This window comes from Natrix helvetica (genome assembly GCF_964273705.1).
Source record: "Natrix helvetica genome assembly, chromosome: 4".
In the NCBI taxonomy this organism is placed as follows: Eukaryota; Metazoa; Chordata; class Lepidosauria; order Squamata; family Natricidae; genus Natrix; species Natrix helvetica.
The window spans coordinates 171132397-171147284 of record NC_138550.1 but is presented as its reverse complement, the minus strand read 5'-3'; the positions used below and the strand labels follow the sequence as shown (position 1 = coordinate 171147284).

Sequence of the window (14888 nt, the reverse complement as noted above, 5' to 3'; positions counted from 1 at the left end):
TTCATTACCCAACTAGATAACATCATCAGTGCTAGAAGGAGTGGGGGGCATGGAGAGGGGGGGGGCGCCAGGGGCTGGGGCAGGATTTGGTCCAGCCTCACCTTTTCTGAAGGGGATTCCTGCCCTTTTTCCTTCAGGTGTCGGTGGAAGACACGGATTTTGGCCGGCAGGTGCCAAAGACGGAGCTCAGCCGGGGTGAGGAGAAGCTCAGGGGCGGCCAAGGCCAGCCTCCTCCCCAAACCCTCCCGAGATGCTGGGCACCCCCGGAATAAAAGCCCCTCCCGGGGACCCCCCCCTCCCGCCTTCGTAGCCCAGCCCCATCGCAACCCCCGCTTCCCTTCTCGCCCCACAGAACTCCGCATGCTGCCCTACATGATCACCATTGGGGACGCCATCCACAACTTCGCTGACGGCCTGGCCATGGGCGCCGCCTTCTCCTCCTCCTGGAAGACCGGCCTGGCCACTTCCCTGGCCGTCCTCTGCCACGAACTGCCCCACGAGCTAGGTGGGCTTCAGGGGGGGGTCAGAGGTTGGCAGGGGGTGGGGGGTAATGGTACTCCCCTGGGACTGGAGGGCACCTGTAACCTCATCAGAATCTTCCTTCCCCACCCACACTTTATTTCCTTCCTTCCTTCCTTCCGTTCTTCAGCCACAATTTCCTCCCTTCCTCCTTCTGTCCCTCCCTGCCTCCCTCCACTTTCTCCCTCTTTCCCTTCCCTCTCTCCTCTCCCTCTTTCCCTTCTTCACCCAATTTCCTCCCTTCTTTTTCTTTCTTACTCCTCCTGCCCCTCCCTGCCTCCCCCCACGTTCTCCATAATTTCCTTCCCTCTCCTCCCTTTCCTCACAGACATTTCTTTCCTTCCTTCCTCCCTCCTTCCCTTCTCCCTCTTTCCCTCCCCTTCCCTCCCTTTTCCTTCTTCATCCACAATGTTTCCTTTCCTCCCTTCCTTCCTGCTGTGCTTCCCCCCCTCCTTTCTCCCTACTTCCTTCCCTTCCCTTCTTCACCCCCAATTTCTTCCCTCCCTCGCTCCCTTCTCTTCTTGACCAAGTCTCTCCCCCCCCCTTTCCCTCTGAGCCTGGCTGTTCCGTTGCAGACATTTCACGACCCAACTAAGTAACATTATCAGTGTGGAAGTGGGAATCCCGAGGACAGGGTGCAACCAACAGCATTGGCCAAAGGGGTTGGGCAGCCCTAGGCAAGCCTTGCCCCCCTTTCTCACTGCCCCCCCCCACTTCTGCCCCCCACCCCCAGGAGACTTCGCAGCTCTGCTCCACGCCGGCCTGAGCGTCAAGCGGGCCCTGCTGCTCAACTTCGTGAGCGCCCTCACGGCCTTCCTCGGCCTCTACATCGCCCTGTCGGTCAGCACCGGGGAGGAATTCGAGGCATGGATCTTCACGGTGGCCACGGGCCTCTTCCTCTACGTGGCCCTGTGCGATATGGTAAGTGGCCCCTCCCAGCCGCCTTCCCCAACCTCTGGCTCTGCGGGGGAGCTGGGCTGCAAACCCCCTAACGGCCAAGGCTGGGGGTTATGGAGGTTGGAATCCAAAAGGGTGGGAAAGGTGTCTTACAACCAGGAGGACCAGAACCCAAATCCTGGGGGGGGGGAGGGGGGAGGGATAGTGGTGAGATACCAAAGTAACGGGAGGATGGTCCGAAAGAGACAAAAGTCTCCCAGTCTACAGTGGAAGAGCAGGAGGGGGGGAAATGTTTCTTTATACCCCCCCCCTTTATTATTCTTTATAAATAACTCCAAGCGGCGAAGGTGCCTTCTCCTCCTTTCCCCCCCCCCACAACAACCCTTTGAGGTAGGTCAGGCTGAAAGGGATTGGCCCCAAGCTCACCCAGCTGGCTTTCGTGGGAAAAGCAGGACTAGAACTCCCTGTCTCCTGGTGATTGGCCCAAAGACATCAGGCTGGCTTTCATGGGAGAAGCAGGACTAGAACTCCCTGTCTCCTGGTGATTGGCCCAAAGTCACCCAGCTGGCTTTCGTGGGAGAAGCAGGACTAGAACTCCCTGTCTCCTGGTGATTGGCCCAAAGACATCAGGCTGGCTTTCATGGGAGAAGCAGGACTAGAACTCCCTGTCTCCTGGTGATTGGCCCAAAGTCACCCAGCTGGCTTTCGTGGGAGAAGCAGGACTAGAACTCCCTGTCTCCTGGTGATTGGCTCAAAGCCACCAAGTCGCCTCTCATGTCTCACATGGGACTAGAACTCCCCGTCTCCGGGTGATTGGCCCAATGTTGCCTTTGATGGCTAAGATGGAACTAGAACTCCCCGTCTCCGGGTGATTGGCCCAAGGTCCATATTTTTCAATGCCGTTGTAACTTCAAACCGCCACTAAAGGGACGGTTGTATGTCGAGGACTACCTCCAACCACATCTGACCACGATTGCTTCTTGCTCTGCTCTCCCTGCAGCTTCCGGCTCTGATGAACGTGAAGGACAAACGGCCCTGGCTGCTTTTCGCCCTGCAGAACCTGGGCCTGCTGGCCGGCTGGGCCATCCTCCTGCTGCTCTCCCTCTTCGAGGACAATATCACCATTTAACAGCCAGGCTCCTGCGGATCAGCGCCGGGCCCCCCTCGCCACTCTCCTCTGCCACCCCCGGCAGGCACAGCCAAATCACGGACACGAAAGGGGGTGCAGTGGGGTTTTTTGGGGGGGGCAGGTCCAGATGCAGAGCTAAGCTGTCGGGGGAGGCATCCAGGGACACCTGCCAGGCTGCCCATCTCACCTTTCCTACCCGTTGCCAAAAATCCCTCCGTCGGCTCTCAGGCTTGGCCTGGCAGAGTCCAGATGGCCGGAAAGAAGGAAGCCACACGGCCATCTGAACACCAGTTTACTCCTGCAGCAGCAGACTGAAATGGAAGCTTGGCCCAGGGTTCAAATGTCCTCCACCTGGCTGTCTGAATCAGTGGGCGCTGGGTCTCATTCTCCTGGGGCATGCCCAGTTTCCCCCTTGCCAGTTTCAATTTTGGCACCAGCCTTGGACGGATGTTTATCCTGCCTTCACCTTCTATTTATTGTATTTATTAAACCCTTATTCTTGTTCAGACACATACATACACCTATCCTCCTCCTCTTCCTCTTCCTCTCCCTCCTCCTCTCCTCAAACCCCACTCCCTTCCAGCACTGATGATGTTCCCTAGTTGGGTCATGAAACGTCTGCAAGAAAACTACCAAGCTCAGAGTGCAGCAGGGACCCCACAGTTCTCTTTCTCCTCCTCCTCCTCCTCCTCCTCCTCCTCCTCCTCCTCCTCCTCCTCCTCCTCCTCCTCCCCCCCTCCTCCCCCTCCTCCTCCTCACATCATTTTCTCTGAAGGTGCAGAGTCAGTTTTTTTCAGACAGACACGTAAACATCCCTTCCATGAGACTTAAAAGACACCGGAATTCGGGTCAAACTGCACTCCTTCCAATTCGGACTCTCTTCTGGTGCAGCTTTTCGCCAAAGGTTCGGGGGGCAACTGACAGCAAGCCCCTTCTTTTCAATTCACCCAGATGTGGAAAAAACAATAGGCCAGATAATTTGAATTCATCGTATTTGCAATGGAACTTTTTGGCGTTGCGAAGATAATTATGCAAGGGAAGTGAATGATTTTCCTATTTAAAAAACTGCTTATATGTACTAGGTGTAACATAATATACCTAGAGAAATAAGTGTGTTTAAACTAAATAAAGAGACGGACTAGGGGTGACATGAGAGCAGTGCTCCAGTATGTGGAAAGAGTCAATAAGTTCCCTAAAACACCGGGAGCAACGGATGGAAACTAAAGAAGGAGAGAAGCAGCCTAGAACTAAGGAGAAATATCCTATCAGTAAAACAATGAATCAGTGGAACCGCTTGCCACCATAAATTGTAGATGCTCCAACACTGGAGGTTTTCAAGAAGAGATTGTGCTTTGTCTGAAATGGAATGGGGTTTCCTGCTTGAGCAGAGGGTTGGACTAGAAGACCTCCAAGGTCCCTTCCAACTCTGTCATTCTGTTATTGTATTCATTAAACAGCGGAACAAGTTGCCTTCGGAAGATGTGGATGCTCCAACACTGGAGGTTTTTAAGAAGAGGCTGGACAACCATTTTCTGGGATGGTATAAGAACTCCTGCCTTGGGCAGCGGGTTGGACTAGAAGACCTCCAAGGTCCCTTCCAACCTTATGATTCTGTGTGGATTTGTTCATCTTTTACGCAACACCAATTGAAGATGCTTATTTTTAAAAATTCCCTCTGGAGATTTGGCTGCTGAAGACCAATGTACGACTGAGGCACTTTTGTGCAGTAGTGCAAATTGTGTAAATTATACACAACACACACACACACGTACGCAGAGCTCAGAGGTAGCAGGAGCTCCAGGTACAGAAAACCAGCCTTCCACCTCCAAGCGCGAGAAGACTCAGCCAGCAGGAGTAAGGGCAGATTGCACTCTACAACAGCTACCTCCGCTTTAGTGCCCCTTAGGGATGGTGTGAAAGCTGCCAGTTGTGTCCAAGCTAGTTGGCATCGATGGAGCAAGCTACAGTTGGCACAGATGGGCAGCTTTGGCTGTCTCATGATGTTTCCTCACCAACATCTCCAGGGTCAGCGATTAAAGAGGGAGCCTGGATTACAAACCCAGTCCAGAGGTTAGATACTGATTAACAGAGTTGGAAGGGACCTTGGAGGTCATCTAGATCAACCCCCCCCCCCCAGAGCTCTCGACTTACAATCCTTTGTTTAGTGACTGTTTGAAGTCAGAGCGGCCCGGAAAAGAATAGCTTATGACCGCTTTTCCTGCTTACAACTCTTGCAGTATCCCCATGGACTAGTGGCCAAAATCCAGACGACTGTCAGCCCATTCACATTTATGACGGTTGCAGATATCCCAGGCCTCATGCGATCCCCATTAGCGACCTTCTGACCAGCGAAATCCATGGGGAAGCCAGGTTCACATAACAACCATGTTCCTCACAATTGCAGTCAGCAACCGAGACTAAGGGGAAACCTCCTATCAGGGAGGACAATTAGCCAGTGGAACAACTTGCCACCAGAAGTTGTGGGTGGTTGAACACTGGAGATTTTTTAGAAGAGGCTGGACAGCCATTTGTCTGAAGTGGTGTAAGGTTTCCTGCCTAAGCAGGGGGTTGGACTAGAAGACCTCCAAGGTCCCTTCCAACTCCGTCACTCTGTTATTTATTTGGTTGACAAATCCAAATCCAATAAATGAAATTCTGATTCCCTTAGCACCTATGGCAAGGAAGGTCATAAAATGGAGCAAACCTCACCAACTGCTTTGCCAAACAACATAAATGCTCAATTGTGGTCGTGCGTCAAGGAGTATACTGTGCAATTTGGAGTGTGTGTGGGGGGAATTGGGAGGTTGTGGCTATTCAGTGGTAGGAAAACCCACACGACAAGTATTGTAGCACTCTTAGCACCACTTCAGTGGTACTGGGAAAAAAATAGGACTGCAAGATCTGGAGTATCTTGTGTATCTTTTAACCAGTAGTGGGTTTCAAATTTGTTTATAACCTCTTCTGTAGGTGTGGCCTGATTTGTGGGAGTGGCTTGCCAGCCATGTGACTGAGTGGGAGTGGCTTGTCAGCCATGTGACCGGGTGGGCGTGGCCAACTTATAAAATGTGGTGAAACTCACTTAACAACACTCTTGCTTAGCAGCCAATTATGTTGGCTCAGGAACTCTGGCATTGAAGTATGCAAGTCTTAAAGCTGTCAAGTTACAAGACCCTTGCACCCCTAACCCTTTAAAAAAAACAACCCAGGGGTGTGTAGGAAGTTATCACCCAGCCCTCTCCCAGAGGAGTGAAATGTCCTGGGAAATATTGAAAAGGCAGAATATTATATTTCCATGGATGTGAAAAGGAAGAAACATGTTTTATAAAGAGAGAATAGCTCCCTGTAGCTTCCTGCCCATCCCCACGTTGTCAATGGGCCATTAAGAATAATACAATAATACAATAATACAATAGTAGAGTTGGAAGGGACCTTAGAGGTCTTCTAGTCCAACTAGTCCTGCCTAGGCAGGAAACCCTATACCGTTTCAGACAGATGGCTATCCAACATCTTCTTAAAGACTTCCAGCGTTGGGGCATTCAAGAAGACCAAGCCAGTCCCTTTACATCAGTGTTTCTCAAACTTGGCGACTTTAAGTCCTGTGGACTTCAACTCCCAGAATTCCCCAGCCAGCTATGCTGGCTGGGGGATTCTGGGAGTTGAAGTCCACAGGACTTAAAGTCGCCAAGTTTGAGAAACACTGCTTTACATAATAAAGAGTTCTCCCCTTCAGCTCCAGAGTGATGGGATTAAGGCAGGATAATATTGGCCCTCTACCCAACTCCCCACATGGCATCTGAGAACTCAACCAAACCTGGATTCAAAACTCAGCCTAGAGGGTTGCCCTTGCACGGGCCCACTGGGAGTCTGGCAACCAGTCAGAATACATTTCTTACACAGGAACAGGAAACAGAGAGGTGGGGCCGAACAGATTTTAAAAAGCCCCGCAAGGCCTTCTTCTCTGCTCTTCTCTTCTTCACCCAACATCTGGAAGCCTCTGGTCCCCCTTGTCTGTTCAGGAGCTCAAGCCATGTGATCCTGTCCTGTCCACCATCTTTCCAAGCAGCCTCCATGTCTCCAGTGTCTTTTTCCCCACTTGGAGCCGAACCCAGAAGGACATTTCTTTCATCAGGTGTTCAAACTTGACAGCTTTAAGACTTTAAGGTTTAGATAGGACTCTTAGAGGTGGGCGGGGCGATTGGTGAGCCAGCCAATCAGTGAGCAGAGGGGGGGAGCTGGAACCGGTTCTAAACGGCACGGTAGATTTGTGGAACCTCTTCTATAGGAGAGCTTAGAACTGGCAGGAACCCACCCCTGCTTTTAACGCATCATGTCTCATCGTTGTTAAATAAAACCCATGGATTCTAAGCAATTCACACCAAAAAGTTTGTGTGTTTTGTTTGAACAGGGCAGGAACCTGGAAAAACTGTCGAGACAGACAAAGCCTCTGAGAGGGGGTGGGCTATTTTCAAAGGATGGAGTCTAACATTGAGAAGCCCCTCTTCCAAATGGGTGGGGGTGCAGACACACGCTTTGTTGAACTGTCCTAAGGGGTCCTGGGGGTCTCCGAGCTTCTTTTCTTGCAGACATTTCACAACCTAACCAACTGATGATGTTACCTAGCTGGGTCACGAAACGTGTGCAGGAAAACCACTAAACTCAGAAAGCAAAATGGATCCCACAGTTGTTGTTCTCCTCTTCCTCCTTTCCACAAACACCACACTCTCTTCTAGAACTGATGATGTTACCTAATTAGGTAATGGCACATCTGCAAGAAAACCACCAAGATTTTTTGCTCCTCCTCTGCACAAACCAACCTCCTTCTAGTACTGATCATGTTCCCTAGTTGGGTCATGAAATATCTGCAAGAAAACCACCCAGCTCAGAGACCACCAAGGGCCTCACAGTCCTCCTCCTCCTCCTCCCTGCAAACCCCCCTCCCTTCTAGCACTGATAACATTACCTGGCTGGGCCATGAAACACCTGTAAGAAAACCACCCAGCTCAGAGACCACCAAGGACCCCACAGTTCTTGTCTTCCTTCTCTCCACAAACCCCACACCCCTCTAACACTGTTTATGTTGCCTAGTTAGGCAGATACAGGCTTTGTTGCAGTGTCATGAGGCCTCCTCGGTTTGTTTTCTTGCAAATATTTCATGACCTAACCAGCTACCTAGCACTGATAATGTTACCTAGTTTGGGTAATCAAATGTCTGCAAGAAAACAACCAACCACCTCCTCCTCCTCCTCCATTCTAGTACTGATGATGTTACCTAGTTGGGTAATAAAACACCTGCAAGAAAACAAGCAAGGTCAGAGAGCACCAGGGACCCCCAAGAGCAGCATTTCAGCGTCCCTTGTGTAAACCTGTGGGGTTGCCATTTCTGTACCTTCTCCCTCTTGCCCAATTGTGGCTGCTTCCTTTGAGGGTGGCTTTGAGGGCTAGGGTTCCCTCCCATGCCCTAGGGCAGGGGTCTGCAACCTTGGCAACTTTACGACTTGTGGACTTCAACTCCCAGAATTCCTGAAGTCCACAAGGAATTCTGGGAGTTGAAGTCCACAAGTCATAAAGTTGCCAAGGTTGCAGACCCCTGCCCTAGATAGCCTTGTGGGGGAAAGAGGACACCAGGACGGACATCCCAGGGTCTCATCCTGCATCCTATAACTGCCTGGCCCTCAATTTCGCAAGGGCCAAAGCAAAAACACTCTGCACATGCTCAGAAGTACTTTAGGAGGTGACAAATATTTCATAGAAATAAGCTTGGAAATGAAAGGAAAGCCATTTCTGGAGACGGGTGTCCTTCTCAGGGTGGAACTAACTCCATGGGCAGAGTCGCCGCAGCCCCAATGCTGCTTTTCAGGCAGGAGACTCGAACCCGCTTCCCAACCTGGCGCCTTCCTGCCTTCACACCAGAGTCCAAAACTTGACCCCTTGAAGATGGGTGGACTTCAACTCCCAGAATCCCCCAGCCAGCATGCACTATAAATATAAGGAAGTTGCTGGCTGAGGAATTCTGGGAGTTGAAGTCCACCACAGTCTTGAAGCGGCCAGGTTTGGACGCCTCTATTCTAAAACCTATTATACTTCTGCGTCACTGCACATGCGCAGCACGGCCTTCTGGGAGTTGCAGTCCTACCCAATGGCGGCAACCGGCCATCCCCATTGGACAGTTCCCCTTTCCCACTGCCCAATCAGACGGAAGGAACCGAAGCACCCGCGGGTGCATCAACTCCGCCCTTCTCTGATCCCTGCCGCCTGTTCTTCCCCTCCGGTTTTTGGCCACGCCTCTTCCCCTTCCTCCGCTCTAGCCTTCCGTCTCGATGCCTCTTCTTCCTTGCTCCCCAGGCGCGCCGAGGGTTCCGGCGGGCGCGGTTTCCGCCCGGAGTGCTTTTCCCGCTGCTCCCGCCGGTGAGGGGTTGGGAGGTAAGCGCCGCGCGTGGGGGTTTCGAGGGTCTGGGGGCTCCGTCGTGCCCGGGCTGGCAGAACCCCCTCATTTCGGTCACATTCCCCCCTCGGAGGGCTCTTTCTCCGGGACTTGGAGCTCGGTGGCAAGAAAAGGCACTCTGTACATGCTCTGGGGCGCCCTCGCGGGGGTTCTGCAAAGAAGGTTCTTGAAGGAAGCCAGCCAGCTCCTTGGGCAGACCCGGGTATGAATTCCTTGATGAACCCGGGTTTAAATACCCGCGATTAGCACGTGTGAAGAACAAATGGCTCTTTTTAGGCTGGTGCCTCGGCATGCAAACCGAGAGAGAATAGAATAGGGATACAGCTGGAAGGGACCTTCTAGTCCAACCCCCTGCTCAATTAGGAGACCCCATGCCATTTCCATCAGAATAGAGCTGAATGGGACCCTGGAGGTCTTCTAGTCCAAACCCCTGCTCAAGCAGGAGACCCTATGCCATTTCAATCAGAATAGAGCTGAAGGGGACCCTGGAGGTCTTCTAGTCCAACCCCTTGCTCAAGCAGGAGACCCTATGCCATTTCAATCAGAATAGAGCTGAAGGGGACCCTGGAGGTCTTCTAGTCCAACCCCTTGCTCAAGCAGGAGACCCTGTGCCATTTCCATCAGAATAGAGCTGAAGGGGACCCTGGAGGTCTTCTAGTCCAACCCCCTGCTCAAGCAGGAGACCCTATACAGGAAGGATCATTTTATTACAATGTATCAGAATATTCAGACGAAAGGGATGTACAAATATTCAAAGAGGGAACCCCGATCCTTCCTTTAAATCTCCCTTTAATAGTTAACCTCACAAAGAAAAAATGAAAGAGGGAAGTTGGTGTTGGACTATAGATAGAAGTGAAGCTCCCCTTCTCACAATCAGTCAACCACAAAGGTGGTTTAAAGTTAGATAACCAAATGCCAGTTGACACCAAGGGACTTTTTCTGATCGGGAGATAGGATCCTGCCATCCTTCTGTAACTTTTCTCTTCTCAGTTTAGGGATGTTAGAAGCCATCGAATCAATTCCAGGATTAAAAAGTTTTCCTACATTCAGTCTAATTTCCCAAAGGTGCTTTTCTTTTTCTATAAATTTTATTTTTCTTTAAAAAAGACAAAACAACACATACAGAACAAGAGCAAGGAGAAAAAAAACACAATTTCATCAAGCATGTCGTTTGGTTACAAGTTTTTGTGCAATGGTTTTTACAATTAAGAATAAAGTCACTGATTATCCATTAAACATAGTTAAATATTTCATTGAGCATTGTGTGTTCAAGTTACCATTAATATTCTTTCATTTGTGACAACCCTTGTTTCCTTACATCCATAATTATCTACTAGGTAACAATAAGTCTTCATAAAATTATATCACCAATCTCTAAGAAATAAGAATAAAGATTAAGTCAAAAAATTCTCATTAATTCATATTACACATTTCTACTTTCCGTTAACCATAGAGTTTTCAATCATCCACAACTCCAAATATAATTTTCCATTATTAATTGTCAATCCATGTGGTCATTAAGTATTTCAATCTATATTTATATCCATTATTCATTACATCATCGTTATTTCATTTTATATTATAAAATAGTCACCAGCTACAATCATACCTAACAATTTAAATCATCTCACTCTTATACATTAAGTACATTATTATTCTTATATCGTATAAGTAAGTAGTCTGTTTCATAGTAAAAACTTAACATATATAAAAAGAGAAAAGAAAAAAAGATTTTTTCAAAACATTAAGTATAGCTTTCTATTATTATTACATATAAGATAAGATCAAGGGGAAAAAAATTCATTTCCAGGTTTTTTTATCCAGCCATTGATAAAACAAATCCCATACTTTATAGAATTGCTCATCCTCTAGTTCTCTAATTTACGAAAGGTGCTTTTCAAGAGGCAACTGGACTTTCTGGTTTTTCGTTGAAGACGTTTCACTTCTCATCTCTGATGAAACAGACAAACCTCCAAGTCGCCTCAACGACCCTCCTAAAGGATGCAAATGACCAGCTGTTTGCAAGGAGTATCAATCCTTCCCTTCCCCACCACCCAGTCAGAACTGAAGAAGCTTCTTGGATGAGAAGCGAAACATCGTCAAAGAAAAAGCAGAAAGTCCAGTTGCCTCTTGAAAAAAGCACCTTTGGGACAACCAGGACCTTGGATAATGGAGAATCTCCATAGACCAGGGGTGTCCAAAGTTGGCAACTTTAAGACTTGTGGACTTCAACTCCCAGAATTCCCCAGCCAGCTGGCTGGGGAATTCTGGGAGTTGAAGTCCACAAGTCTTAAAGTTGCCAACTTTGGACACCCCTGCCATAGACATTTTGCACTTTCAGTATCCAAGGGGCCTTAAAGGCAGCCCCATGAAGAGGAAATTGCAATAGTCCCACTTGGTAGTGATCAGAACAATTGTCTCGGTCACCAAGATTCCCCCAACTGAGACCTTCCAGATGCATGGAGACCCCGTTCCTCTGTCGCTCCCTCTCCCTGAGTTGTTTTTGGTTTTGTCTTAGGGAGGGGGCCAAGATGTACGCCGTATACAAGCAAGCCCACCCTCCCACCGGCCTGGAATTTTCCATGTACTGCAACTTCTTCTCCAACTCCGAGCGCAACTTGGTGGTGGCAGGAACCTCGCAGCTGTATGTTTACAGGCTCAACCATGACTCTGAGGTACTACAAATCCCATGCTTATAGGCGTTCACTGGTTGGTTGAGGAATCAAGGAAGGTTCTTTGCCTCTGTGTATCCCCATCGTGTGAATGTCTTTTAGGGAAAACGGTGTTGTGTAGAGGTGAGACACACGGGGAACCTGGAACTGAAGTGGCCACGCTGGGTGTTGTTGTTGAGTGTTGGGATACGACTGGGGTGGATGCTGCTGTGCCTTATGGAACCTTGGTCTCTGGAGGGAGTCCTCACAGGTAGCTCCCAACCTACGACAGTTCATTTAGTGACTTTTCAAAATTACAACAGTACTGAAAAATGTGACTTATAACCGTTTTTCACAGTCACCTCTTCAAAATCTGGATGTTGGCAACTGGCTCATATTTATGACGGTCGCAGGGCCCCGGGGGGTCACGTGATCCTCTTTTACGACCTCCTAACAAGCAGGGTCAATGAGGAAGCCAGATTCACTTCACAAATGTGTGACTAACTTAATGCCTGCAGTGAATTCACTTAACAAGAGTGGCAAAAAAAGGACATAAAATGGGGCCAAACTCACTTAACCACTGTCTTGCCTAGCCACAGAAATGTTGGGCTCAATGGTGGTCGTAAGTCGAGGACTACCTGTAGTGACCGCAGTGGGGACCGGCAACTCTTGTTGCTAAGCAGGGTAGTTGCTAAGTGTGGCATCACTTGAGTGAGATCAGTTCTGATTGCAGTCGTTAAACAATTCGGTGGGGATCTTTAAACACAATGTTGAGATGACTTGCGGCTTCCAGCTGGCTTCCCCAGTGACCTTGCTTGGTAAAGATTGCAGAGGGCGGCCAGGTGGACCACAGGACACTGTCCTAAATGTGTGCCAGTTGCCAAGTGCCTGGGTCACAGTCTTGTGACTGTAGGGAAGACCACAACAGCCACAAATTCAAGGTCCAGTTGTAAATCTCTCTTTTCAGCACCATCGTAAGTTGGAATAATTACTAAACAGATGGTTGTTACCCGAGGACTGCCCACACAGTGAGCTTTCCAGCTTTCTCCCCAACCGGTTAATGTCCCAATGGGGAGGGGACTGCACTGGGCTGTGGTGGGGAGGGAAGGCAGGAGGCTGGTGTGGCTGCGGTTGTGAGTCTGCAGCACTGACGATGCATCTCTTCTCTTCCAGAGCACCACCAAAAGTGACAGGAACACAGGTGAGTGGGGAGAGGGAACCTGGGAAATGGGGTTGGGGGGAAGAAGCAGCTTTGACATTGGCTGCCCAAGCTCAGCCTGGTTATCCTCAGTTGGTGTCCACATAGCTTGACGGATGCTCTTTCCAAAGCCCCCGGCCCTTTGGGAACGTCCTTTTGGGGAGGGGGTTATTGTGGGTCTGGGGGCACTTGGCTGCTTCTGAGGCTCTTCTCCCTGCGGAAGCCACTGAGGAACTGTGGGGAGGGGGCCAGTCCACTCTGGGAGCAGCCAGTAATTTCTGGCCCCTGAACCCTTCAAAGCAAACTCCATCCCACCTCAGGGGGTCTCGGGTGCAGCTGTGTACATCACCCGTTAAGGGGAAGGGGACTAAAGCCACGGGGAGCCAGAGTCCATCAGAGCAGACAAGTCAGGACAGCTGCCTAGAGGGGAAGAGGGGGTCCTCATCACCCCTCCTCTCCTGGGGTCCTTTCTTGCCTTTAGCTCTGTGCCCTTAACACCCCCCAATCTGGGCTCGGTTGTCAGTTAAGTAGAGTCGAGGGAAGTTAGGGAAGAGCACCAGAGGTCAAAGCAGTGCAGGCATAGTCCTTGACTTACGGCCACAATGAAGCCCAATATTTCCGTTGTTAAGCGAGGCAATTGTCAAGTATGCTCATGTTACCCCCTTTCTTGCCCCAGTTAAGTGAATCCCTGCAGTTAGTCACACGGCTGTTAAGTGGATCCATCTTCCTCACCCGACTCTGCTTGTTGGATGGTCGCAAAAGGGGATCACTTGATCCCTGCAACTGTCATAAATAGGAGTCAGTTGCCAAGCATCCCCAGGGATGCCGCAACGGTCGTAAGTGTGAAAAAAACGGCCATAAGTCGCTCTTTTTCAAGGACGTTGTCACTTTGGCCACTAAACTAGCTGTTGTAAGTCGAGGACTGCCTGTATTACAGCGGCATGTTTCACCTTGAGTGCGATTTGTATTCAGGTGCTGAATGGGGACTCCGTGGCAGGCAGGGGGCATGGGGTAGTTCTCAACTTACGACCACAATGGAACCCAAGGTTTTAGTTGTCAAGTGAGAAATTTGTTGACCGAGTTTTGCTCCATTTTACGACTTTCCTTGCTGCGTTTGTTAAGGGAATCATTGCTGTTGTTGAATTGGTCAGAGGGTTGTTAAGTGAATCCCGGCTTCCCCATGGAGTTTGCTTGTCACCCAGTGGCAAAATGGGATCACGTGACCCCGGGACACTGCAGCGGTCATAAGTATGAATCCGTTGTCAAGCATCTGAGTACAGCGTTCTTAAGTGTGAAAAATGCTCGTGAGCCCCTTTTTTCATTGCGTCTGTAAATTTGAGCGGTCGCTAAGTGAACCGTTATAAGTCAATACTCTTCCAGAGAATAGAAGGACGGGGGGGGGGGGCATGATAGCAGCATTCCAGTATTTGAGGGGCTGCCAATAAGTGGATCCCCCAAAGAGGAGGGGGTTCAAACTATTCTCCAAGGCACCTGAGGGCAGGACGAGAAGCAATGGGTGGAAACTAATCAAGGAGAGAAGCAACCTGGAACTGAGGAGAAACTTCCTGGCAGTGCGAACAATTAACCAGTGGGACAACTTGCCACCAGGGAGCTCTGTCACTGGAGGTTTTTGGTATAAGTGTTCTCCTGCTTGCACAGGGGGTTGGACTAGAAGACCTCCAAGGTCCCTTTCCAGCTCTATTCTGATTCTGACTTTGAGATTTAGTGGCCGCCCATCCTACCAGGGTAACCCTGGGCGGCCTTCAATACGAAACCTCCGGTCGCCTGTGTTGGTCTCTGATTCCTTTCCTTGCACAGAAGGCAGAGGCCACCGGGAGAAGCTGGAGCTGGTGGCCGCCTTCTCCTTCTTCGGGAACGTCATGTCCATGGCCAGCGTGCAGCTCGCGGGGGCCAAAAGGGACGCTCTCCTGCTCAGCTTCAAGGATGCCAAGGTCAGTTGCATGTGTGTGTATGGGGGGGGGGGGGAAGAGAGAGAGAGAAAAAAACAGGCTGTCAGGGGGCTTCTGCTTCTGGGAGGGGGAGGGGGCAGTC

At 50.0% G+C, this 14888-nt stretch overlaps 2 protein-coding genes across 5 annotated transcripts in view; both read left to right on the top strand.

Annotated features, from left to right (window-relative positions):
• SLC39A4 (solute carrier family 39 member 4) overlaps positions 1 to 3693 on the top strand; it is a 25745-nt gene extending 22052 nt beyond the window's left edge. Inside the window, 4 exon segments of the mRNA XM_081951997.1 lie at positions 138 to 195; positions 353 to 505; positions 1253 to 1440; positions 2417 to 3693. Of these exon segments, the coding sequence (XP_081808123.1) occupies positions 138 to 195; positions 353 to 505; positions 1253 to 1440; positions 2417 to 2545 (528 nt within the window). The 3' untranslated portion in view covers positions 2546 to 3693.
• Positions 3694 to 8870: 5177 nt separating this feature from the next.
• Positions 8871 to 14888, top strand: part of CPSF1 (cleavage and polyadenylation specific factor 1) — a 45775-nt gene continuing 39757 nt past the window's right edge. For 2 of the 4 annotated variants that reach the window (XM_081951941.1, XM_081951939.1), the window contains exons 1-4: positions 8871 to 8965; positions 11506 to 11662; positions 12812 to 12839; positions 14655 to 14788. In XM_081951941.1, the coding sequence (XP_081808067.1) occupies positions 11519 to 11662; positions 12812 to 12839; positions 14655 to 14788 (306 nt within the window). In that variant the 5' untranslated portion in view covers positions 8871 to 8965; positions 11506 to 11518. The other 2 variants (XM_081951942.1, XM_081951940.1) reach the window with 2 other exon arrangements.